At 48.4% G+C, this 27,077-nt stretch overlaps 1 protein-coding gene across 2 annotated transcripts in view; it reads right to left on the bottom strand.

Moving 5' to 3' along the window:
* Positions 1–27,077, bottom strand: part of DHX38 (DEAH-box helicase 38) — a 1,070,683-nt gene that overhangs the window by 481,948 nt on the left and 561,658 nt on the right. For both annotated transcript variants that reach the window (XM_086945550.1, XM_086945552.1), the window contains exons 12-14: positions 23,901–24,038; positions 12,608–12,794; positions 12,299–12,484 (exon numbers count right to left, since the gene is read on the bottom strand). In XM_086945550.1, the coding sequence (XP_086801676.1) occupies positions 12,299–12,484; positions 12,608–12,794; positions 23,901–24,038 (511 nt within the window). The remainder of the gene's footprint in view (positions 1–12,298; positions 12,485–12,607; positions 12,795–23,900; positions 24,039–27,077) is intronic.

The raw sequence follows: 27,077 nt of genomic DNA, 5'->3' as shown, positions 1-27,077 counted from the left end.
AGGAAACTGCTGGAAACCCAACACTTCATGCTAGTAGTTCACATGTCAAACACTTCGTGACTAGTATCCCCTATGGAGAAATGCTTTGGCTGAGGCGTATCCATAGCAAAGAGCAAGCCCTATTAAAAGCTCAAGCAGATAGCAAACTGCGGTTTCTAGAAAGAGGATACACCAATCAGGTCATTGACAGTGCCATTTCCAAATCTATGCCGAAAAGCAGACTTGAGTTACTGACTGAAAAACTATTACAGACTGACATAAGCCCACCTAGATCAGAAACTCAGACTGAGGAAACTAAAAAAGAGTTTAGGATCGAAATCCAATACAGACAGCAACACAAAAAGATCCAATCAATAATATCTCACAACTGGCCTATGGTTCTCAATGACCCAGTGATTGGCCAAAAACTACCTATGAGACCGTCCGTAACGTACAGTAGGAGTCGTTTCATGAGGGATGACTAAGTTAAAACAAGTCCTGAAATCATAGAGGCAACTAAATGGCTACAAACTCATACAGGTTTTTTTCAAATGCAAAACATGCAAGGCGTGCCAGCAAGGAGATAACAAAACAACTTATACTACTCCTTTCAGTGAGAGAAGACACAAAATATCCAAATTACTCACATGCAAGACAGAATTTGCAGTATATAAAAGGATACAACAACACTTGAGGGCAATTAACAATCAAGACAATACCTACCCGGTGTCTAGCTATTTTAAAACCAACCATGAGTCACAGCGTCAGGATCTCAGGTATTTCGTTATAGATTCTATACCACCAAGCAGAAGGGGCGGCAATAGAGAACACAGATTACGACAGTTGGAGACTAGATATATTTTGGAACTTAACACAAAACAACCTTCAGGTCTAAATATAACAGAGGATCTTTCTACATGTCTTTAATTATTTAATCCAATCCGATATATTGTGGCGAGATCTTAGAAAGAATTCTAAACAATTATCTTTTTTATCAGTGTATTATGATTATGGATATTTATTGACATTTTAGTGTTTAATTCATACATATTTATTGACTCATACATGAATATTTAAGCATATTTTATCTATTTTGGGTTGCATTACATTGCTTATATGATATTTATTATAATGTGTATTTATTTATGTGCATTTATTCTAGAAAATGTCAATGGGCATAATGGCAATGTGACAAATTTCCATAATGTCAGTCAGTCATAAACGTTATTTCGATTTTAAAAAATCACAAAAGTTGATACAAAATACACATAGAATATAAAATACAAATTTCCATAATGCAATCATAACTATTGACATCGTACTGATCCACAATGCATGAAACTGAGCAAACAGGGTATTTAAACCGATAGTATCAAGCATAAAGATCGTAATAATTCAAACAGGACAAACCATATTTGATGACCACCACATCAGTATTTAGCTCAGAGCCAGTATACTGGGGCTCCAGTATCATGCATGTGTAGCTACTAAAGGGGGCGTGGCTTAGGCACCATCGGGCATGGACGCGTGAGCTAAGAGCTCCGTGTCGGCCTCACGATTTATCCTGAGCAAGGGACTTCCCTGGTGGTGCAGACGGCCTTGGGGTGAGCCCCCTAGGACTGGGAGGTGCCTACAAGCGATTTGAGCCTCGGCTCGGACCCCGGGGGCCGCCCGCTCAGTGATCGCTGCTGATCCCCCTTGGAGGAGCCCGACCATCTTACTTCTGGCCTACGGGGGGCCTGGCCTCGCGTGGATCGGAGTCCGCCGACGGCGACCAGTGACCCAGCAGAGGCGAGACCAGGCGCTGCGGTGAAGCGCGAGTGCTGACCGCGCTGCGGACGATTTGGATTCGGCTGAGGGGCACGGAACGCTATATTGGCCCGGGAGGTGCCCAGACGACCGGCTGTGTGGGAATACCATAGGTGCCCTGGGGAAGGGACTGGAAGGCGGTGCCGGCGGTGACCCCCCTGGGCCCGGTGGTGAGCCGGGGCGGGCTCGAACCCATGGGTCCGTTGCGGACTGCGGAGACCAGAAAGAGCGGCGGCGAAGATCCTTTGCCTGTGCTGGCACCGTGAGGACCCTGCACTGAGGCACCCCTCCTTCGTGCTGCCGTCCCCGCACTCTGGGGTGGGGGAGAGCCTGAACCCCTGGAAGGTGGGACGTTGTGAAGACGCCCCCGCTGGTGCTGCGCCCCGCCGCCCGGTGCCCCGAGATCCTTGGGGGGCTGGTGCAAAGAGAACACACCGGCAGGGAGGGGGGGCCAGCTGTGTCGCGGACTTATGGTGAGCGGACTGCGGCGCATTTGGCTTAGCGTCTGGGGCCGCTGCGGGTCCACCGGTGGGCGACTCACCCAGTACCAGGCGGTGACTGGTGCTTTTGCTCCCAGCCTGCAGACGTTGAACGGAGCACTCTGTGTGCATATTATACTTCCCGGAGACCGCGGCTGGAGGAGCGTAGCCCTGGTTCTTTGAGCTGGACCTCAGTCTTGGAGATTGGGCCATGGGAAAGCCGCGGCGAGTCCCGGATGCGACACAGACTGATCAAGCTGAGGACCCACCCGAGACTCAGGACCAGTGCCCGGCTGGAGATCTGGCTGCGGGGCTCCAGAAGCAGCAGATGGAACAGATCCTCAAGGCCATTTCGGACACGAAGGAGGCGCTAAGGCAGGATATTGCGCAGGTGTCACTGAACCTCGGATTATTGCGGGCGGACCATGGCAAGCTGGCTGATCGCGTCAAGAGCACAGAACTGGCACTGGAGATACTGGAGCCTGCCCAGAAGGCGACGGAGGCGTCCTTGGGTGACCTATCGCGCAGAGTGCAACTGCTGGAGATGAGGGCCGAGGACACAGAAGGGCGTAATAGACGCAACAACATTCGGGTGGTGGGCCTGCCCGAAAAAAAATCGAAGGGGACAGCATGGTCGATTACCTGGAAAGTTGGCTGCGGGAGGTGGTTGCCCCAGAAGGCCTGTCACAATTTTATACGCTGGAGAGGGCCCATCGTGTGCCGGCCCGCCTGCCGGCCCTGGGCCGTCCTCCCAGGCCGGTGGTAGCGCGCCTGCTCCATTTCAGGGACCGTGACCTCATCTTACAGTATACCCGGACCTCTGGCCCACATAGGACCGTCAATGCCTCGGTCTCCCTTTACCCTGATTACTCTCAAGAGGTCCAACGGAGCCGCTTTTTCTTCATGACGATCAAGAGGGCCCTTCGCGACAAGGGTATACAATATGCTCTTTTCTTCCCGGCACGCTTGAAGGTGATGGTGGACGGAACTACTACCTGTTTTGACGTGCCAGATGACGCATAGCACTGGCTCGAGCAGTACCGTGCGGGTAAGGACGGCGCTGGACAGCGGCATTCGGAGGCCGAGACTCAGCCAAAACTTCGTAGGGGCCGTCGCAACAGGAAACGTGTGGTGAATAGGCGGTCACCGTCGACTGCCCAGACGGAGCTGGAGAGACAAGCGGCTTTGCATGCGGTCACTATTATATCAGGAGCGGCGACTGCAGTTTCGATGGTGGACTCAGGTTCCCAACATGGATCGGCGGAGGTGGGGTCAGAGGGTTCTGAGGAAGACGATAGACATCTACCTCAGGTCTCTCCACGGACTGCTGATGGCATGATGGTCAAGTGACGTTGCCTGGCCCCGGCCTCTGTATAGTAAGAGGAGGTGCACTTAACATTGTCTTGTGTCCTTGAGGGGGGTGGATATGACTCTGCTGGAGATGGTGGGGAGGCTCGATTCTTTGCTGAGGCGGGGGCACGGGGGGGATATTGGATTTTTGATTCTTGATTTTTGAATATTGCCTTTTGCTGTTTGAATTTTGCCTGGGGGGCCCCCCTGGGGTGGAACACTGTCAGGTGGAGGGGAATTCAGCACGTGAGGCTCGACCAGCGAGCTGGGTAGGTGAGATTGTTGTCCAACCCGTTTAGGTGTTGGGTCATCCCATCTAACTCACACCTATTGTGAGACTCTGGTAGCTACCAGGGTGTTTCCCTTCTTAGGGTTGTGTTTGGATGGGTAACTATGGTTTAGACCCTGTTCTGGGGAAGGATGGGAAGGGGGTTTGTTGGGGAAGTTTTGCAAAGGGGGGGGTTGTCAGTGTGCCCACTAGGCTGTATTGGATTCTGTTCTGTTGTATATTCTCTTATGGCGAACCGACTAAAATTAAAATGTGTCACTTGGAATGTGCGAGGGCTGAACTCCATGAGGAAACGTTACAAAGTACATGCTTACTTAGTCCGCAGGGGGATCCAGGTGGCCTTTTTGCAGGAGACACACATTGACCAGGCTGAGGGGCGGGCGTTGCAGAGGAGATGGAGAGGTCAGATATTCTACACCACTTACTCTGCATTTGCCAGGGGGGCCCTAATTTGGGTGCGGTCGGGGGTTCCCTTCCAACCCATGAACACGATAGTAGACCCGGAGGGGAGGTTTGTGCTGGTGCTCGGCCGCTTGGATGGCAGGGATGTGGCATTTTGCAGTGTTTATGCCCCAAACTCCGAGCACGCCGCTTTCTCTGCACGCCTTCCTGGGAGGCTAGCGTCTTTTTTAGTTGGCACAGTGTTCTTGGGAGGGGACTTCAACTCCGTCACTGATGTAGAGTTGGATCGCACCCACCCTCCACTGGCTCAGTCAGTGGTGCCCAGAATAGCTAGAGTGAGAAGGGAATGGCAGGAAGCATGGGGCCTAGTGGATGCCTGGCGGGCACACCCCCCCTCAGACAGGGATATTCGTTTTACTCGATACCACACAATCTACATGTGCGACTCGATGGCATTTTGTGCACTCCAGGAGCCCTGGAGATCATGCGCCATAGCGAGTATCTAGCCAGGACGCTCTCAGACCACAACCCCTGTCTGATAACTGTCCTCTGGTCACGGCTGCAACTAGTGATCCAGACGTGGCGTCTGAATCCGGCGACGCTGGAGGACCCCACGTTTCGAACAGAGCTCGGGGAGGGAGTAGAACGCTACTTTGCAGAAAACTCAGGGACGGCGACGAGCCGAGCCCACGAGTGGGATGCGTTCAAGGCAGTGGTGCGGGGGATATGCATCTCATCCATTGCTGGGACACGTAAGTCGCTGCTACAGGATATAGACCAGGTAGAGGCCCATCTGCGTCAGGAGGAAATAGATCATCACACAACCGGGAGCGGCCAAGAGAGGGTGTTGGTGGCGCGGGAGGAAGTGGCCGCCCAGGTGGAGCGGCTCCGCTGCTATGATTACAAGGAGTACATGGTACGCGCCCATGCTGAAAGGGACATGGTAGGGTCGTTATTGGCCTGGCTGGCTAACCCGGCTGTCCGGGGATCTCCAATAGTGTCACTGTCTACACTTGCTGGAGACCTGGTCTATTCGCAGAAAGAGGTCAACAACCAATTTCTGGATTACCACACACTCCTGTATCAGAGCAGGATGAGGGACCTGCCCGACGATCTGAACGACTATCTAGCAGCCGCAGGGCTGCCTCAGTTGGCCCCGGAACAGGGCATCAAACTGGGCGAAGCAATCTCATTGGGAGAAATTAGGGCTGCGGTTAAACATATGGCCAGGAGGAAAACACCGGGGGCGGATGGCCTTCTGGTGGAATTCTATGCGGCGTACCTTGACATCCTGGCGCCACATTTGCAGTCGGTCTACAGAGAGGCGTGGGAATTGGGTAGGCTGCCGCTCACCACGAGAGAAGAGATTATAGTACTGCTGCTGAAGAAAGGAGGGCTCCCCACCTCTAGGACAGCGTACCGACCACTCTCAATGCTCACAGTTGATTATAAGATCCTCAGCAAGATTTTGGCCACGCGACTCCTGGGTCACATGACCTCCCTGGTGCATCCGGACCAATCGGGTTTTATCCCCGCTAGAATCCCCGCGACGTGTATACGACGGCTGATACGGATCATGGGGGAAAGAGGAGGGAACGTCCGAGGCAGTAGTGCTGTCAGTGGATATTGGAAAGGCGTTTGATAGTGTGGAGTGGCCATATTTGTTCCGGGTGTTGAAGGGCTTTGGCCTAGGTGATCCGTTTGTACGTTGGACCAGATTGTTGTAGAATTCCGCCACAGCCAGGGTTCGTACGGGACGCACTATCTCAGCGGCTTGTCGGGTGGAGAGAGGCACCCGACAGGGTTATTCCTTGTCCCCACTGCTATTTGCGCTAGCAATTGAACCGTTAGTGGCACATGCCCGGCAGGGGCAATTGTACGAGGGTGTTCTGATGCGTGGGGTGCTTCACCACATATCCCTGTACGCGGATGACCTCCTCCTGTATCTGGCTGATGCAGGGGATTCCCTGCAGGTCGCAAGAACCCTGCTTCGGGATTTTGGTCGATTGTCAGGCTTACAGGTGAACTGGACAAAGACCTGCCTGTTTCCCTTGTCCACAGAGGGTCAGACATCTCTGGCGCTTGAGGGTTTGAGGTGGGAGCGTGATTGCCTACCGTATCTGGGGGTCTGCGTATTTCATGCTCCCATTGACCTCTTTGAAGGAAATGTAGGTGGCGCACTGCGGGGGCTCAAGGGCTGCATGGCCTTTTGGCGGACCCTCCCACTTTCAATGGCAGGGCGAATAGCCCTTTTGAAGATGGTGGCACTCCCACGGCTGCTTTACTTCTTCCGTACTTTGCCGGTCTGGATACCGGTCTCCTTTTTTAAGATGTACAAACAGGAGGAATGGTGATAGTGTTCCCCTAACAAGAGGGAAAACGTCCGCACATAAGGTAATATCCTTCACAGAAATAATTTTTAAGACGTATAGTACAAAATGAAGTGGTTATTATGTCGCCTGCAAAGGGTGCTCTTGTGGCCTGATGCACACCCACCACCAGAAGTGTCAGTAAGGCACAATGTGCCTAAGAAACAAGAGAAAATGAGAGCAGGCCACTTAGCACTCCACTTGATTTCCACTTAGTATGTATTCTAGGAAATCCTAGATCTATATTCAGATTCTGTCAAAACCAGTTAATCTATCTAACGTTAGTCCACAATGATAGATATATAATGTCCATTTTGTATTTTTTTTCGCCGACACGTGTTTCGTCTCAGAGACTTTTTCAAGGCTATCCTCACGACTAAGGCTGTGTGGAGAATCTTCTATTGTTCATCGCATTTAGTGGTTGGCAGAAAAATCGAGGTCAGATATAATTGGTCTGAGTATTAGGGAAACTATCCACTGCGTACCACAGGGAATTGTACGCCAGTTTTAGTATATAGTACGTTAGTACTGGGTGTAGGTCCCTCTTGTATATTAGAACGAATGAAAATAGAGACCTTGGTAAGTCTCTACTGAGTCGACAGTCGACCGACCCCAAATCCAGTCGTCCTTTTTTAAGACGCTCCGGGCGCTGATGACCGGGTTCATTTGGGGATCCGGTAGAAGGCGGGTAGCACTAGCCACCCTAATGAGGCCGAGAGAGATGGGGGGGTTGGCAACCTCAGACTTTGAGTGGTACTACTTGGCAGCACAGCTGCAATGGCTCACACAGGCTGTGGCCCGCGAGTTTAGAGGCCCTGACGGATTGCAAGGTAGGGTTATCCCTCGTCACGTGCTGTCATTCATTGTGCTCGGGCAGAAAATCAGGCTCGACCAGCTCACCCTCGAGGAGCACACGCTTCGGATGTGCTGGACACGCAGTCAGAAACGGGCGGGTTTTGTAGCCCCATATGCTCCAGAAATCCCTTTGGGAATGTGCACGGCCCTCCAGCATGGTGGAGACTGATCGGCGTTGGCTGGCTGGGAGGAGTGTGGGATCCACATGATTGGAGACTTGTATAGGGACGGTGTTTTGTTGCCCTTACAGGAATTGCAGAGCGCTTTCGATCTGCCGAGGGGGGATTATTTGTTGCACGCTGCCCTTGTGACGGGAATCCAGAAACAGTGGAAGATGGGACTGTCGGAACCCCCAACTTCGTTGGGGTGCCAATACGTCACTATGGCGGCAGGCACACTCAAGGCTATTACTTGCCTGTATAGGCGGCTGTCCACAGAGAGGCTTCCGACCTTGGATAAGTTGAAGGGTAAATGGGAGGAAGATCTTGGTAGGATCATCCCAGAGACGACGTGGCCACAGCTGTTGAGGCGGGCTTGGAAGGGCTCACGCAACGCCAGGTTCCAACTGGTCCAATTCTATACTTTGCATAGGGGCTATTTAACCCCGGTCAAGATTCTGCAGTATTTGAGGGACCCAATCGCCGTGCCCTAGGTGCAATGCAGAAAGTGCTGATTTTGGGCATATGTTTTGGAGCTGTACGGGGTTGAGCACATACTGGGCAGACGTGGTGGAGTGCTTGAACCAAGTGACAGGGCGCGAGCTGGAGGCGGAGATGGGAACTTGCCTTCTGCTTTGGTTCCCGCATACTCCCAGCACCAAAGTTACTAGCAAATTTTATGATTTGGGCTTGATAATGGCGAAAAGTGAGCTTACCATGCACTGGAAGGTGAGAGCAGGTCCTAGCTTCCGCAGATGGAAGGCGGGCTTCTTGAGATGGGCGGGAAGTGAAGGGACGCTTCGTCTACAACTGGCCAGGCGTTCCTCCAATGACGAGGCACTGGAGGCAGCGAGGGCGTGGGGAGCCCTGGTGGTGGAGCTCCAATCCCCGGTAGAGCTGGATGAGGGGGAGGGGGAACAGGCAGATGTAGGCCAGAGTGCGGTGGCCAGGGTGGGGGCCCCCGGGAATGCTGAGGGGAATGATTTGGATAGGCACACTTGAGCGCAACTTAGGAGGAAACAGTTCCTGCACGACACATTGGGAAATGCTGCATGATTAAGACAGGGGCCTGGTGTACGTGTGAGTACCATAATGGAACCTTCTGTCATTTGAGATCAGTGATGTTACTCATCATGGATGTATGTTAATTTTCTCAATGCGCAGGGAACTGTGTGTCTAGTTGTTGGATAGTAGACAGGGGCACACTGACAGTGGGGGTGGGGGTAGAGAGGGGTGGGGGTGGGGGTAGAGAGGGAAGTGGGTGGGGGAGATAGGGGGTGCATGCTGTGAACCGACTTATTCTGTATTGTAGGATAAGTGCTGGGTTGTCCGCCAGATGATCGGGCCCGCATTTTAGATTTGATGACATGCTGGTTTGAAAATTAATAAAAAATTATTTTAAAAAAATGTGTAGCTACTAAATGTGTTACCAATTACCAGGCTGTATTCAAAATTTCCCCTGTCCAATGGTAATTTGATTTATCTCCCGTGCCTTTTTTTAGGTCGTGGCCCAAAAACCTTGGCGACTCCAGCCTGCTTGTAGCCCGTTCCAAAGATGGTTCGGTGCACAGGGTAGAGGACGAGGGCAGTCTTCAGGACAGCAGCAGCAACAACAGCAGCGTCCATTTTGTGGAGCTGAGGCTTCAGTTAACTTTAACCGGGGTTCACAGTTACGTACATGTCGTGTCCCTCTAGAAGGGCGGAATGCTAACTTCGTCGTCAGAATTGGCGAGGGGTTAGTATTCCAATTAGTATGACACCTTACTCGACATGTTTTGATAAAGCAATACCAAAGATAGCATTTAACCGCGAGGATTATAATGCACTTAAGAGTATATGGTATGCGATATCATGGAACAGCTATTAGGACTTGGTTCCGCAAGCTGCAGACGGGCTCAGCTCATGCCAGAGCACCATCTCACATAATTCCACGCACTCTGCCTTCAGGATTGATAAGGCCTGCCATAGGAGTGACTGATAGGAATACATGTGTCCATTTTAGGGTTAGATATAGGGATACTATATTTAAAGCAAAGGGTGATTACACCACCTTGCCCCAGCTGTCGTGCAGCCAGTTGTGTCAGATTCGGATGGCCAACCAGGGGTGGCATAATACATGCTGCAGCCCCTGGTAGGCCCTGGGTACACCTATGCCCTGGATACCAAAGGTATACTGTACAGGGACTGATAAGGTGGCCCAGTACCAATTGGTAAATGCACCTAAGGTACATGTGTGTCAATTTAGAGAGAGAACAGCTAGGCTGTGGGTCTGATTAGCAGGCCCACAGCCAGGGAAATTCGTAAACCAGTGAAGCAAAAAGCAAAAATCTGGGGTAATCATAGGATTGCAGACCCTACTCTCCTACATTCCTCTCCGTCCGGAGCGTGATCGTGACCTCCTCGGCCTAGGACGATCACCTGGTGCCACCGGAGCAGGTGACTTGGGCTTGGCCGGGGCATCCGGATTAGGTGTCCCTTTGGGAGGTGTCGGAAGATTAGGCAATGAAGTCAACCTCGTGGGAATCAGAGGCGGCTTCTCTGGCAACCGAGGTCCAGGTTGCGATGGAGGTAACGGAGGAGGAGTAGGATTCCTCGGAGGGGGACCCCTCGGCAATGGAGGAGGCGGAGTCACCTTCCCCGACGGGGTATACACCACTGAATACACCGAGCCTGGTGAAACGCCTCTTTACCAGCCTGGGACGTTGGCGAACCTCCCATGGCGTCAGGTCTCCTTCCACTTCTCTTCGACGTCGAAGAACGGTGACCAGACGGCGAGCGTCGGCCCCTCGACGTCGAGCGTCTCTTCCTCGGCGTCGAACGCCTTCGCCTCGATGGCGACCTCGTTCGCCACGACCGCGACCTTCTGCGCCACGGTGGCGGTCTTTTGCGCCTCGACGGCGATCTTCTGTGCCTCGACGGCGATCTGCGCCTCAACGGCGATCTGCGCCTCGACGGCGACCCGCGCCTCGACGGCGACCCGCGCCTCGACGGTGACCCGCGCCTCGACGGTGACCCGCGCCTCGACGGCGATCCGCGCCTCGACGGCGAGGGTCTCCTCGACAACGATCATCTCTTCTTCGCCGACGGCGAACGGCAGTGTCGCCTCGACGTCGAGCGCTGATGCCTGGCCTGTCGACGTCGATCGCTCGCCGATGACGACGATGAAATAGTCACCGGGGACTTCGATGATCTTGTAACATCCTTCGACTCCGAGCGACGACGTTGTTTCGCCCCCGACGACGGGGAACAGACCGTAGTCATCCCTCTCGAAGCCGTGGTCGGTGCAATCGACCCAGACGGAGAATGGTGACGTTTGCTGGCCTTCCTGCCCCTGGGGAGCCCCCCAGAGGCCTCAGCATGGGCAGATGAAGCCCCTCCAGACCCACCTTGTGCCTTCATTCTTCTTTCTTCGAGGCCCTGAAGTCTGATCTTCTTTCTGTCCTTCTGGGTCCTACCAGAGAAGCCTTGACAGATCACACACTCCTCTGGGACAAGGGAAGATGAAAGGCAGAGGATACACACCTCATGGGGATCTGATTTGGCCTTCTTCCTGGAGCACTCCGGGCATTTATCGAATAATGCAGGCATATTCGACAAAAAACAGAGTGCAAGAACCAAGGAGAAAGGCACCAAAGTACTATAAAGCACTTAACTTTGAAAAAAGCAGTGAAAAACCCTTAAAAAGGGAGAGCTCAATGCTCCAGGGTCCTGCTTGCAGGAGCCGGAAAAAAGAACTGAAAGTAAAAGGGACCTGCAGTGCATTCTGGGATACTGTGAAGTTCTGGAAAGTTCTCTTAAAGGCACAGTATCCTGTTTTGAGCCACATAATGGCAGTCTATGGGGCTTGTCTGTCCATGTCTTCCTCTCTATCATTCCAGAGGGTGTTTGCTGCTGAGGCCAGGGAAATCTGGACAGACTTTGCCGTTTGTGGATTTTTGGTGGAATTTCTAGTTGAAGTACTGGACAGTGTAGCCTGTTTATAGGCTGCATTATCTGTCTTTAAATTCTCTCTTAAGTGTCTGTGCAGTTCTGCATTTTTTCGACACTTTAAAAGATTATTTTTGATTGCTCCGGGGTCCACGCACATGGGCGGGACTATTCACTAGGTTATGACTATACACAGAGATCCCCTACTACAGAACCTTCAGACGAAATATAAAGCCCATAGAATATAATAGGATTTATATTTCGGCAGACAGGATGTCAGTCACCGTTGTGATGGAGTAACCCATCTGGGGTGATCTGAATCAGGCCCAATGTTTCTGGTACTCTTGGTTTTTAGCTCCAAATCCTCAAAAACAGACTTGAAAAGCATACAAAAGAAGCAGGACCCAACAAAGGTTGTCAGAAAGATAGTTCAATTTACCTGGAACCATGCGTCCCTTTTTCGTGGGGAACACCTTTCTAAAAGGGCATGCCATTTACTTAATGAAAGATGCTGAAATGCCAAACTACTGGGAGAATATGGGCTGTACAAGTGCTAATTAACAATAAAATTGTGAGGTAAAAGCAAAGCTCATAATGAGTACAGTAGTAGAGCATATGCTCCTCTAAGATGTAAAGAGGTTCATCACTGATACACAGGAAGTATGATCACACGTGGCTTACCTCCCTCAATAGACCAAACAGCACATCGGTATTAAGAGATCGCTCATGAGCTTCGTCCATTATAACAGCACTGTAATGATCCAGGTCAGCTTCCCGCAGAGATTCTCGCAGCAGTATACCATCGGTCATGTACTTTATCACAGTCTTCTCAGATGTGCAGTCTTCAAACCGGATGGCATAACCAACCTTTAGGAGAAACAAGAGATCAGTGCCCGACATCAACAGTTTAAGAAAATGTTAAACAAAACCAAAGTAGGAGTAAAACATGAAAGAACATGGGAGGAGTGATAAGGTAAGTCTTGTGCTTACCTCCTCGCCAAGGTTGACATCCATCTCTTCACTGACTCGTTTGGCTACAGACATAGCAGCCACTCTACGGGGCTGCGTGCATCCAATCATTCCATAGTCTGTGTAACCATCTTTATGCAGATATTGTGTCAGCTGGGTTGTCTTTCCACTGCCAGTTTCACCCACCACAATGACAATGCTGTTGTCCCTGAGAACATATTTGAAAGAGTTCAATTACATCACCAAAATGGCAACACTATCTCACATATTCCTCACCAAATTTCTCTGATAAAAGGAACAGGAGTCATGTAGTCAGGGCCATTAGAATGATGTGGTAGGGGAAGACCAAAGTATGTAAAAGGGCTGACTAAATTATGCAGCAAGAAAAGGCAAATTATGTGGCATAATGCATCACATTCTATGATAGCATTACTTTTTTTATTTTGTAATGTTTACACACATTAACACTGTCTCGGAAAAGGTTTTGCCCCATTAGTAACAGTGTAATACTTAAATTGAGCAATAGACAACAGAAAGGTGACCAGTTAGCCTTTGCGAAAGGCTTTCCAATTTGCAGAAATGTGTGTGGCCACATGTTAAGTAGCTTCTAATCTGTTTGACCTTGAAACCATTTTTGGGGTTAAAATTCACAAATTATGATTATGAGGCAAAAGCGCCAAATCCATGTTTATGTGGGAAATGTAGCTGCCACAAAATTGCATAAATCCATTGGCCCTGCATATAGTACAGAAAGACAAGCCCTTAACAGTAACCAAGATGATTTAAAAAATATTCCAGGATCTTGCTAAAAAAAAAACGAGAGTATTACAATAAGACCAAACAGGGTAAAGTCAGAGGGCACAGGCATTCCGCTACAAAAAACTGGAGACAAAAATGGGTTACTTTCTTAGTCCTTGTTCTGCATCGTAGGCATCTTCATGGAGGTCATAAGCATTACAATAATTCCCTGCTGCGTGCCGGCACACCAGAACACTGATGTCCAGAATATGAATTTGTAGGAGGGTAAAAAGTTCACCATAAAGCAATGCAGCAAATCACTTCCAAATAGCCCATTCAGACTTAGCTTTCCAAATATTTACACCATGGAATATATAACAATCAGGGATGATTTTCCCTAAACTACATTGCGGGACCTAGGAAGATAGCCTTCCGCCCAACATTCTAAATAAAGAAGAAATGAGAAGCCTAACAGGCTTTTGTATTCCATGATGGTTTGTACTAGCAACTATGAGTTTCAGTTGTTTTTGACGAACCAGGACTACAAATCGCTAAGCAATTCTTCTACATCATAAGGCCTACATTGACAGTTATAAATGTTAGAATAGAGTAGGAAGCTTTAATATTCTCCATAAAGGCTCTTGGCCATACAGGACATTAAAGATCTTTCAGAAGTCGTCAGAAATAGAATGTGAAGTGCATGTATAAATAGCCGAAAATATTTTTCAGAACAACTTCACCTATGCTAGAATCATTGCTAGTTTCAGAATTAAAGCAGTTTTGTCTTCCAACGGTCTAAAATGGCTTCTGAGTGGTCCACTTTAGATAGCTCTAACAGATATTTCCAGCCATGCCGTCATAACCACTTTACCTCTATAAAATAAGCTCTGGATTTCATTGGCTGTAGTAAAACTCATCTGAGATCAAGTGTTACAGTTTGGTTGAAATAAAAATCTGAGACCGCTTTTGGAAGTATTAGAGGGAAAAGAGGTATTGGGTTTAATTCTCACTAACCCTACAAGATGAAATGAAAGTCACTACAAAAATGTGTCTTCCAAGCCAGATGCGTCAATGAAGTCTTGTGAATAGGCTCAAAAGGAGGACACCAAATGAAGTTGGTACAGTGAAGGAACTTTTGCAGGAGGAAAGACCTTTTTAGGCCTTCCAGAAAGTCTTTAATCATGGGATTCAATAAAAGGGACCTCTGATGAGGGAACAGACAGACTTTGCTTAAGTCAAATGCAATAACTAGGGTGAAATAACTTCTTTGCAAGTAATGGGATTATGACCTTTTTGATGAAGAATAAGATGCTCTTGTGGGTTGTCTCTACACCTCCTTTAAAAAGGCCATGCAATGTTTGGGGCAAAATCATGCGACCATACAGTCGTTTCTCAGGAGCATTGGTTTCAAATCCAATGATATGGAGTTGGGTGGAACAAATGACCCTGTAATCTGGTCAGGTTTGGTCTGCATGGCAACCTCTTGAATTGCTTTATTGATATATATATATATATATATATACACACACACACACACACACAGCTGTCCTTCATCCAGGTGGTGACTGCCTTCATCCCGTCCTGGAAGTTGCTCTTGGCAGCTGTGGGTTCATGTCGTCGGCATAGAAGATGATGTTGAGTTCTTGGCTTCTCAAAGTGGCTGCAAGCGGGCCATTTAGATGTTGAAGAGGGTGGGGCTCAGGAAGGATCCCGGAGACACTCCACAGCTGATTTCATTGGCTTCAGATTTGAACCATGGAAGTTTTTGAGTCTCCGAGTTTGATAGATGAGAAAGGAGCGGATCCTTTCTACGGCTTTGTCACGGCAGTGAAGTCTTGTGCAGAGGGTGTGGTGAGAGACTGTTGAAGGCGGCCGCAGGTTCAAGAGGGTGAGGGCTGCTGTCTCGCCTCAGTGGAGGAGGGTGCGGATGTTATCTGTAGCAGCAAGGAGAGCAGTCTCAGTGCTGTGGTTGCTGCTGAAGCCCAATTAGGAGAGGTCCAGGATGTTGTTCGTTTCAGCGAACTCAGAGTTGGGCGCTAATTGCTTTCCTAATGACTTTCGTTTGGAAGGGAGTCTGTAGTTCTTGAGATATATCAGATCGGTAGAAGGTTTCTTCAGCAGAGAATTGATCTCTGCGTGCTTCCAGTCTTCCAGGAAAGTTGAGACTCGATGGAGCAGCTGATGGTGCAGCAGAGTTCGGGTGCGATGGAGGTGCCGGCTTTGTTGAAGATATGGTAGGGATCTGAGTGGGCTCCGGAGTGGATACTCTTTATGATCCTGAAGGTGTCATCAGAGGTGAGGATAGTCCAGTTGGTCATGGTCTGCTGAGGGCAGGAGCCATTGGGTGCGGTGGCTGCGGGTGGGATGGGCGAGTCTTGGGTTGTGAAGCTGTTGACGATCTCCTTGATCTTGAGGTGGAAGAAGGTGGCGAGGTTGTTGCAGAGGCCTTGGTATGGAGGGATGCCTGCTGTCTTTGTGCTGGGTTTTGGTGTATTCTTTGACCACAGCGAAGAGTTCTTCGATGTTGTGCGCGTTAGCGTTGATTCGTTCCTCGTGGCTACTTTCTTTGTTGTTCTGATGAGCCGGTGGTGTGCGGTGACGGCGGATTTGAAGGCTGCGTGGTCTGCCGTGATCTTGCTGCTCCTCCATCTTTTCTTGAGCCGTCTGCAGCTGTGTCTGGACTCTTGGAGGGCAGAGGAGAACAAGCTGGCTTTTTTGGATGGCTGCTTGCCTGAGGGTTTCTTGGAGGGGAGGGGGGAGTGTTGAAATCCAGTGGTGGAGGTTGCGTGCAGAGGTGTTGGCGTCTGTGGATGTCTTTGGTGGGGTTTTGTTGAGGGAGGTGGTGAGCTGGCCTTCGGTGACCTGGTTCCAGCTTCTGCGAGGATTGCGATAGGCGTGGTGGTGTACAGTGGGTTTGGCGAATGAAAAGTGGCCGCGGTGGGGGTCGGTCTAGTATGGCTTGGAGGTGTGGCGGACAGAGATGTTGTTGCTTGGGGAGAAGGTTGGGTCAAGAGTATGTCCTGCTGAGTGGGTTGTCGTTGGGACTAGTTGTTCGAGTCCAATGGTGGCGAGGTTCTCCAGTAGGGATATGGTGTTGTGGTCTTAGAGGTTGTCCAGGTGGAAACTGAGATAGCCGAGAAAGATGTAGTGTGTTGAGACAAGAGCATAGTGAGCGATGAAGTCGGTTATGGCTATGATGAAGGGGGGATGGAGGTCCGGTTGGTATGTAGACTAGGGTGCCACAGAGGGTGGCGTTCAGGTTGATCTGGATCTGAAAGTGGAGGTGCTCCATGTCGGGTGAGTGGTTGCTGGAGTTGGTTGAGAGGCAGAGGGTGTCTTTGTGTACAATGGCAATGCCTCCTTCCGCTCGGTGGAGGATTTTGTATCCGTTAGGGATGGTGGTTGCGATATCCGGGGCTGAGCTTGAGTTCATCCAGGTTTCTGTGAAGAAGGTGACGTCAGGAGAGATGGAGTCAGGTAGGTCCCAGATGTCCACAGCGTGTTTTTTGAGGAAGCGTGTGTTATATTATAAACTTCTGAGGTGGTTGGGTCCAGGTCTTGAGGGTTGTGTCGGCGGGTCTGGTGTGTGGAGGCAGGCAAAGGTGCAGTTGCATGTGCAACAGGTGAACGGGTCTTGGGTGTGCTTCGGTGACACATGGTGGCGCCTGGTGTTAAGGGTGTGGAGTGTGCTGGCATCATAGCAGTGAATGGTCCGAGGACCAGGGCCAGTGGAGCTAGACGCGGTCCAGGTGCAAACAGGCTTGCCTTTGGTGCCCCAACTGCGTGCGCCCGCCATGAAGTAGTGTGAGGGGGAGGGCCGGACGCTGGGAGGCAGTAAGCGGTGCTGGAGGGGGCGGGCCGCAGGGGACGAGCAACGGCAAAGACAGAGAAAAAAGGCACACAAAGTGCATAAAGAGAAAGAAAGTGACAGAAAAGCAAAAAATAATAAATTAAGGAAAAAAGAGATCATAGGAGAAAAGGCAGAAAGCAGAGGGACAGAGCAGCAGCGGAACAAGATGCTCCCTTGAACTCGCAGACTTGCAAGGGTCATGAGCAGCAGCAGTCAGGTGGAACTGTGCGGGAAGGGAAGCAGTTCACTGACAAAGTCAATGAGATTGTCTTTCTCTTGATCAAGTGTACATTTTAGGAGATGCCCACATATCCCTTGACACTCAGGCAATTCTGTTTCCCTTTGCTGATGACGGTGAGCCTGGAACAGCTTTATTTCCCTCTCTCATTACTCAATTTGCATCAAAGCACAATTGGCACACAAGGCAGTCAAGTTGAACAGAGCATTCTGACAGAATGGGGAATGGAGATCAACATCTGCCTCATGTAATGTGGCCTCTATTAGAAACACAACGTGTTCATGTGAAATCTGATCCACATCAAGGGGAGTAAAAATGTATGCACATTAAAAATTAAGTGTCCATGACAGAACTATCAAAACAGTTTGAACTCAAGATCCTATTGTCTAAGCCATGCTGCATTCTGATAAAAGGAACTGATGCAAGACTGTTGGTGGAATTGTGGGAGGGGTGATGACATCTGATTATTGAGAGGAGTGATTTCAGTATCTATTGTGCCATGCTCAAACATAATCAGGCTAATAACTGAAGAATACTCTTCTAAACTGTATTGTAACCCAGTGGAAGCACCTGTTGCAAATGATGCACGACAAAATATGTGCCGGGATGCAGTATACAGAAAGCAAGGTTTAACATGGGTTACGTTTTAACAATGGTCATGTTCAAATGAAGATCAGTTGGATTGCTTGTTGGGATGGATATGTATGGCGAGCAAAGTGTAGGCGCGGTTTGCAATATGGTAAGTACAGCCATGCCAATGAAGTAAGAAAGCAAGTTACTTACCTATAACTTTGGTTCCCCAGTATTGGTAACTTTAATAGATTCCCATGCTTTGTATCATTCCCCCGTCATCGGAATGGGAGCCTCGGTAAATAGAAAATACCATAGCAGTAGGTAAAGAGACCAAAAAAGTTGCAACAACCAATCAGAAGAGCCTCACACCATAGAACCCTCCTGAGAGAGCCTCAGATTTTCGTAGCCGTTGCGTAACAGTAACTACATCTGTAAAAGGTTGAGCTTTCCCAGGGGAGGAGGATGGGCGCATGGGAATCTATGAAAGTTACCAATACTGGGGAACCAAAGTTACAGGTAAGTAACTTGTTTTCTTGCCCCAGGATTGGAACTTTCATAGATTCCAATGCTTTGTATCAGAGTACGTAGCAGAAAGCCATAAAAGCACATTTTGTTACATGAGTATCAATACATTCTTATTATACTTATTCTCATAGGAAACAAAACGTAACATGTTACCATAGAAAATAATATAGTATCTGATACAAATTGGGCAATACAGGAAGGAGGGATTATAGGGAAAGCTCACCTCTCATTGAAAAAAGATTTCTCAGGATTGCCTGTCCAACAGCAGCTTCGCTTCTCATGGAAGAGTCCAAGCAGTAATGCTTCGTGAAAGTGTGGGTACTGCTCCACGTAGCTGCTCTAGAAATGTCTTTGATAGGGACTCCAGCAAATAGAGCCACAGATGATGAGACTGATCTCGTCGAATGAGCCTGAACACGCCTTTCTAGCGGTTTGCCCGCTTCTTGGTGACAAAAGTGAATTGCATTAGAAATCCAGCTAGAAATACTTTGTTTTGAAAGAGGAAATCCTTTCCGCGGAGCACTATAAGAAACAAAGAGCTGAGAAGATTTCCTGAAACTCTTTGTCTGTTCCAGATAGAATTTCAAACACCTTTGGACATCCAAGGAATGCAGCGACCTTTCTGCTGGAGAAGTTGGTCGAGGGAAAAAAGATTTTAGAACCACCGGCTCATTCAAATGGAAATCGGATGGGACCTTTGGAATTAATTTTGGATTTGTTCTAAGGATTAGAATGTCCTTCTTGAACTGCAGAAAAGGTTCCACAATAGTGAGTGCCTGGAGCTCACCTATCCTCCTAGCCGATGTTAAGGCTAAAAGAAGAGCCAGCTTCCATGAAAGAAATTTAAAATCCGCTCTGTGAATTGGCTCAAATGGGGCTCGCATGAGATGAGCCAGAACTAAATTAAGCTGCCAGACTGGAGGTGGGGGCCGGACTGGAGGAAAAACCCTAAAGGGGCCCTTCAGGAATTGTTTGATAATTCTTGCAGACCAAAGAGAAGGACCTGAGGATGTCCGCCTGAATCTAGAGATAGCAGCCAGGTGTACTTTGATGGAGGAATGCGCCAGACCTGACTTAGCAAGAGAAAGAATGTAAGGTAAAATTTCACGGACTCGATAATTCTCGCTCCGGTGCCTACTCGACTCACGGGTTCACACTCTGCGACTCTGGGCAATAGCTTGCTTAATCTCCACTACGGCCCCTGGCGGTGGGATGCCTGGCTTTCACCTTGTGGATACCCTGCCGGGGTTATCTCACAGGGGAATACCAGGACGGGTTCCCTAAGCAAGCGCTTAGATACCGACCTCGGTTGGTGATTTGCGCTATATAAATACATGTACATTTACATTTATTTACATTTATCGGAGGAAAGACGTAAACAAATGCGCCGGACCAGGCCATCGAAAGAGCATTCCCCAGTGAACCTCGATGGTGATCCCTGCTTACGCCATAAGTGTGGCAGGGTATGCTCAGACGTGAGTCCCTTGCTCACTTTGCCACTGGATTCAAGCAAGCCGGGCTGAAGACGGCTGGAATGCCAGAAACCGGTCCTCGGAAGCTTGTTTCCGGTCCAGGGAAGACCTGGCTTGGCAGTTTGGGCTGGACTGTTCCCATGAGGCACAGGGTCAGACTGATTTGCATATAGCCATGTCTGAACTGGGGTGGCAGAGTGGGCTAAAGAACGGTGATGGATTAAACCCAGATCTTTTGACTGGGTGTGAGTGTTTGATTGATTCAGATGCTCCATCCATCACCACCCCCTTTTGTACCGCTCCTGGCTACTGTGAAGCGTAGATCTCGTCTGTGAGCTGGATGGATTGGCACATGGAAATACGCGTCCTCTAAATCCAGAGTTGCCATGTAGTCCCCTGGATAGAGAAGACGTAAAATGTCTTGAAGAGAAATCATTCTGAATGACAGCTTTATGAGATAGGTGTTGAGCTCCCTTAGGTCTAATATTGGACGCCACTTTTCCTCCGTCTTGCGAACCAGGAAAAACCTGGAATAAAAACCTTCGCCTCTTTGAGAGTGAGGTACCAGTTCTATTGCCCCCTTGATGAATAGTTGGTGGGCTTCGAGACGTAGAAGTCGCAGATGTTTTGGCTCGGTGGGGCGAGGAGCTCTGGAAGGAGGAAGCTATTGAAACTCCAACGTGTGGCCAAATCGAATGATATTCAAGACCCACCGGCCTGATGTAATGATCATCAAGCTGAGTAGACAATGCGAAATCCTGCCCCCCACTGATGTTATCGGAGGGGCAGTAGAAAGAGCCAAGAGGCAGCTATTGCTGTTTAGATTAATCTCTCCCCTGGTGACCCTGTCGACCTTTGTTGGTTGGTGAGAGAAAGTTGCAGATTGGCCATGCCTCTGAGAATATTGTGGCTTGTAGGCTTGTGATGATTGGGAATATGAGGAGTAGCGTTGTTGGTATCCTCCTCTATAGCTAGAAAACTCTTGCAGTTTGCCCCTCGGAATGGTACCTTACGGTATTGTAGAGTGCCTAAGGACTTGGCTGTTTCAGTGTCCTTCTTGATATCTTGTAAGGCATCATCTATGTGTTCGCCAAAAAGCATATCACCATCAAAGGGCAAATCTAAAATCTTATTTTGCACCTCAGGGCGAAACCAGGTAGCCCGAAGCCAGCCCTGTCTTCTTAGTACAGCCGAACCTGCCAAGGCACGAAAAGCAGTTGTGGCTATGTCCATGGCGCAGTCAATTATTTCTGAGGAAGAGCGCTCCCCTTCCTCTAAAATCTTCCTTGCATCCGCCTTAGCACTCTCTGCTAACTGATAAACAAACGGAGACCTATCGCACAACATTTGCCGATGATATCGTCCCAAAATTGCGAGTGCATTGGAGGCATGAACCAGGAGACTTGACATTGAAGAAAATCTTTTGCCCACATTGTCATGGCGTCTACCCTCCTTATCTGGTGGAGAAGCCAGAGGGGCCGAAGAAATCTTTAACTTCCTTTGCACCGCCTGGGAGATCACGGAGTCCGACCTCGGTTGGCCAACCAGGCAGGCAGGACTACCATCAGGGGCCTTGTACTTTTTCTCCAGCCGCGGTAGGACCGGAACAACGGTTGCTGGAGACTGCATGACCTTCACACCCTCAGACCAAACATGCTCTATGATGGGAATAGAGCAGATTGATTTCTTGTATGGCTCCTTGAAGTCATAGAGGAAGCAGTCTGATTGAACCATAGGAACTGGAAGTCCAAACCGTTTTGAAGCTTTTTCCATGAGGTTATGGGAACCTCCTATGTCAGCTGGATGTGAGTCTACCGGATCCGGTGAAGGAGAAGGTGGATCTGGAATAATGTGATCGTCCAACTCTGTATCAGGATTTGGGACCTCTGTTACATTTTCGCCATCATCAGAGGAATCGCCATCATTGTCACCATACACCTGTTCTGAGGTGACACCATGTCTTTCCTCTGCAGGTTCTTGTCCTCTTGGCTGAACCTCCACAGCTGAAGAGGAAGGTGGCGGTGGTGAAGGAGGTGGCTGAATGGATTCGGAGGCTTGGGAAGGAAATCTACTCCTGTAATCCATTAACATGATCTGCAGGTAATTTATCAAAGAAGAAGGCATAGAAACCATACCCTGTTGAGATTGATCCTGCATTCTCTCTCTAGGAGGAGGATGTTCTTCCTCCTCGTAGTAGCCATCAGAGTCAGAGTCCTGGTATTTTACCTGGGGCTGAGATGGGCTATAAGCGTCCCCATATGGACTATCATCATCATCATCATCTGAATAGTCCTCCTCTAAAAGCAAGGCTTGAGGCAAGGGCATTAATCTACGTGGGGATGTCATGTCCGGTGTGATTTTGCGTCTTTCTATGGAGATTTTGACCTTTTGTACCGTCGACGGGATCACCGTCGACAGGATCGTCGGCGACAACGCTGGCGATGGAGTAGTCGTCGACGAGCACTGTTGACGGAGAGAGAGTCATCGTCGTCTTCAGTATTACGGCAGCCGTCATTGCCATCGTCGACGTCGTCTTCGTGGTCGTCGACACCACTGTCAGAGTCATCATCGTCGACGTCGAGGAGATTAGTCTCATCAACGACAAAGAGAAAGAAGCTCCAGCCGTCGACGCAGCCATCGTCGAGGCTGTCGTCATCGACGGTCCTGTCGACAGTGCAGAAATAGCAGTTTTCTGGATTTTCGTCGTCGTTGACGTACCTGAAGATGTTACCGTCGACAAGTGGGTTTTCTTGTCCGATTTTGGTTCTTGAGGTAGGGAAACAGGTTTATTAAAACCTTTTGCTTTCCCAGGTGGTGGAGAGATAACAGAAGGCCCTTGAGACCCCTTCTGTGAAGAAACCACCTCTGACACCAACCCCTCTTTCTCCTTTGCACCTCGGTGAGGAGATTTTCGGGGACTAGACCTACTAGACCTATCAGAGGTCTTTTGAGAGGTCTTAGACGAAGGCTCAGCAGATGTTGAAGGGGAAGACCTACCCCTCTTTTTAGATCTTCTTGAGGAGGAAGCTGAAGAGGAATCTTCGCTGTCGCTGGAAATGACCTCTTTTCTAGACTTCATCTTTTGCAGCCAGGTCAGAAGTCTTCCTTCTCTGTCCCTTAATGTCTTAGTAGAGAAGGTCCTGCAGATTTTACAATCAGTAGCTTTGTGGTCCGGGTACAAGCAGTATATACAATCCTTATGCTTGTCCTCCACATAAAGTCTTTTCTTTGAACAGGTAGAACAAGCTTTGAACAAGGCTTTCTTCTCTTTATCCGACATCTTGAGAAAAAAAGGTTGATTTTTCAAGTTGCAGAAAGACAAACTGGGCAGAGCTCAGAGGAGACTCCCTTAGCGTGCGGTAGAAAATCTGAGGCTCTGAGGCTCTCTCAGGAGGGTTCTATGGGGTGAGGCTCTTCTGATTGGTTGTTGCAACTTTTTTGGTCTCTTTTACAAAAAAAAGGTGGATATGCTACAAAATGAGATGAGGCCTAGTTTTCTCATTTGTACCTACTTCTATGGGATATTCTATTTACCGAGGCTCCCATTCCCACGACGGGGGAATGCTACAAAGCATGGGAATCTATGAAAGTTCCAATACTGGGGAAAGTGCGGTTTGTTGTACTGGAATTAAGAGGTGCGTATGTCTCCAGATGTGCATGCATGGTGAAATGAGGGAGCTACTGCTGAGAGGTAAAAAGTGTGCTGGTTACGTAGAAGTGGAACTATTAGACTTGAGTTTGCAGATGACTGCTTTGGAAATGTGCATAAGTGGCATTAGTGTATGCATAGCTGGCAACTGTAGTACAAAGGAAGGAGGGCTGCAGGAGTTACAGATGGTGTGGGTCAATTCTGGGGTGCGGGAATGATGTGGCAGATTGAATATTTGCACTGGAGAGTGAGGTATTGATGAATAATACCTGATGATGGTTAGGAGTTCCTGCTGGATGGCAAAAATAGGTAAATACTGTCTCTGCTCCAGTAGAGACTTCTTTTTGGAGAACTCGCTGCTGGCTTCACTCTTCTCCTTCATGTGGTCCGCAAATTTCTGCTCTGTCCTGAAAGCAAAAATGAAGCTTTCTTTCATATATTCAACTCACAAACATATTGCAGTATATAGCATGCCGAATATCAGACACCCACTAAAACGGTTTTTCCAGCCCTCAGAAAAACCTTACCATCACTATGGTGGATTGTTGCGCGTATATGCAATCATGTGTACTGGTGTCTGCGAAAGAACTATGGCCTTTGGCCTCAAACTGCTTTTATTCCATTATATAAACAACAACATAATAATCTGTTGCTTATTTTTCGTTTTTTATGAAGATAATGTGTTTTTCATTCACATATCTACGGTAAAGAGTGTTTTTTAAGGCCTACTGTTAAGTTGTGTATATATAAATGTATACAAGACTGTATGAATTGCCATGAGATTCTACACATGGTACGTTAGCAACACGAGGACATCTACTCATGTCTTCCTGCAGAAATACTAAAAACAAGACACCGGATCTGTCAGAGAGAAGCATTATTTCTTCCATGGAGTAACAGCTCCAAGAAAAATCTGCCACAGACTCAACGGAGCGAGCTGACAGTGGCATGCCCTTTGAAGTAGATATATACCTGCTGCAACCTACCTCTGACAATGGCTGACCTTTTAGCTGCTAATGACTAAGTAGTTACTTACCAGAAATCTTCATTACTCTGAGTGAGTCTTTATCATCACATTCCTGATGAAGTGAGCTACTCAGTGGTTTGCACACAGAATTCACCCACATAAATAATTAAAACATACTCATGCCCCAACCAATAAAGTCCCCACAAGCCTCCAAATCCATATAGGCAGAACCTGACTAGAGAACGTCCTGAAATACCAAGCCGTATGAGACTGGAACCAATTGTTTCCTCCTGTCTCCTTGGGAGGGAATGTAGGTCTAGGACAAGAAAGATTAATGAAGATTATCAGTAAGTAACCAACTTATTACCTTCCTTGCAACAGTCATGGCGAAAAGAGCGTACACCCAAATAAAAGAAAAAATTGCTTCACCCATAAGTCAATGCTACACCCAGTGAATTTATTTACGAAATTACAAAGAGTCATCACAAACTAATGTACTGCAGAAAGGACAGCTGAGCCAAAGGAAGAGGAAAAACATCACCAATTATCAATTTATAATGATCAAAGTTGGTGACTGGCCCAAGTAGTGGCCGCGCAAATGTCTGAGTGATGATCCCTTGAATGCAGCCCAGAAGAAGGAAATTGTTCTTGTTGAACGGCCCTGAATGGATACTGGAAGAGAAAGGTCAGCCTATTGATAAGCTATTGAAATTACTGTTTTACCCAATGGCTTAAAGTGGAAACCACAGGTCATTGACCTTTATTTGCCAAACCGAAGGTGACAAATAAAAAATCCACTTTTCTGGGGGAAGGGGCTTCTTTCTAAGCAGAAGGTTAAGACTCTCACCAAACCATAAGTATGTCACAATATTTCTTGCTTGAGGAAAGTGATGTGGCGACAGTCCCTTGCCCATATTCAAAACTATAAGCCACCACTGCTACTTCTGAACTGTGCACAGCAAGACTTGAATCCGAATCTCATAGTTCTGGGATGCTGGATCCCACAGAGAAAGGAGATGGCACACCAACAGAAAAAGATGGAGAAGCAGAGGCACAAGGAGCAATGATACCACCATGCCACCCTGAACCTGAACCAGTCTCTTGCTGAGGCTTCCTGATGGGGTAACAAGGCTCTGGGTTGTGACCTCAGCTTTTGCTGGCAGGCACGCGGAATACCTTTCCCAGGCTTGTGATGAACAGAGCCCCAATGAACTAAAGCTCTTGAGGGGGTAGACGGTGAGATTTCTTGAAATTCTACAGGAAATCATGCGTCTGAAGACAGTGGCACATCACATTGATGACTTGCAGACCCTTGGGAAGAGCAATCAACCAATAATCCAAGTAAGGGTAAGCCAATGGCCTCAAGGAATGCAAGGTTACCTATCAAATGTGCCATGATTTCAGTAAAGACTCTAGGTGCTAAAGAAAGACCAAAGGGGAGCACACATTATTGAAATTGTAGTCCAAAGTAAAGAACCTAAGAAATCTCTGAGAAGGGGGGTGCACAGGAATATGTAAGTATGCATCCAACAAATCAATGGATGCCAAGTACATGCTTGGAAAGAAGAAAGGAAGGATGTTTTGGAGGTCCATTATCTTGAATTTCTGATGGGAAATGAATTGGTTAACAGATTTCAGATCCAGGATGGGCCGAAACCTCCTGAGCTTTTCTAGACCAATAACAAAACTGAGTAATATCCATGTCCAATTTCTATCTCTAGTATCGGAATAATGCCTCCTTCACAAGAAGATTGTGTATTCCATTCTTCAAGGCTTGGGGCTTCTCTCAACTGTGTGTGTGTGGGGGGGTGGGGGGGGGGTGGAGGGGGGGAGTGTTCTAATAAATAAGTTCTCTGGGTGAATGGAAAGGAAAATGCTTCTTACCAGTATGCATCTGTTCTTGGCATGTAGAGCTGCAGAGTAGTACACTTTTGCATAGATAGCCATCTGGTGTTGGGCTCGAATGCTTGCACCTTATTGTTGTCTTGGAAGAAGTCTTTTGTAGTCACGAGATAGGTGACTCCTCCCTTGGACGATAGTGCGCATGGGCATCGACTCCATCTTCAAATTGTTTTTCGCCATGAAGGGAAATGATAGAGTTTGTAAGAAATAGATGTCCATGTAAGTATCTAATTAAGATAAAAACTGGTACAGATACAGGTCCCGGGGAGGCGGTTGGGTGTGTACTACTCTACAGCTCTACATGCCAAGAACAGATAGATACTGGTAAGTAGCACTTTTCGTTCGAGGCATACGAGCTGCAGATAGTACACTTTTGCATAGACTGTACAGCAGTGTCTCCCTTAGCGGTGGTCACCTGTATCTGTTGTAGTAGTTTGAAAAAGTATCTTAAGAACAGCTTGGCCCACAGAAGCTTGTTGCTTGGCCTGCACCTCCACACAATAGTCTTTGGTGAAGGTGTGTGTAGTAGACCAAGTTGCTGCCTTACAAATGCCTTCTAGGGGAATGTTCCTTAATA

Source organism: Lissotriton vulgaris, chromosome 12 (assembly GCF_964263255.1).
Source record: "Lissotriton vulgaris chromosome 12, aLisVul1.2, whole genome shotgun sequence".
NCBI classification, from domain to species: domain Eukaryota; kingdom Metazoa; phylum Chordata; class Amphibia; order Caudata; family Salamandridae; genus Lissotriton; species Lissotriton vulgaris.
Note: the sequence above shows the minus strand (reverse complement) of the source record. Positions and strands in the feature narration are given on the sequence as shown.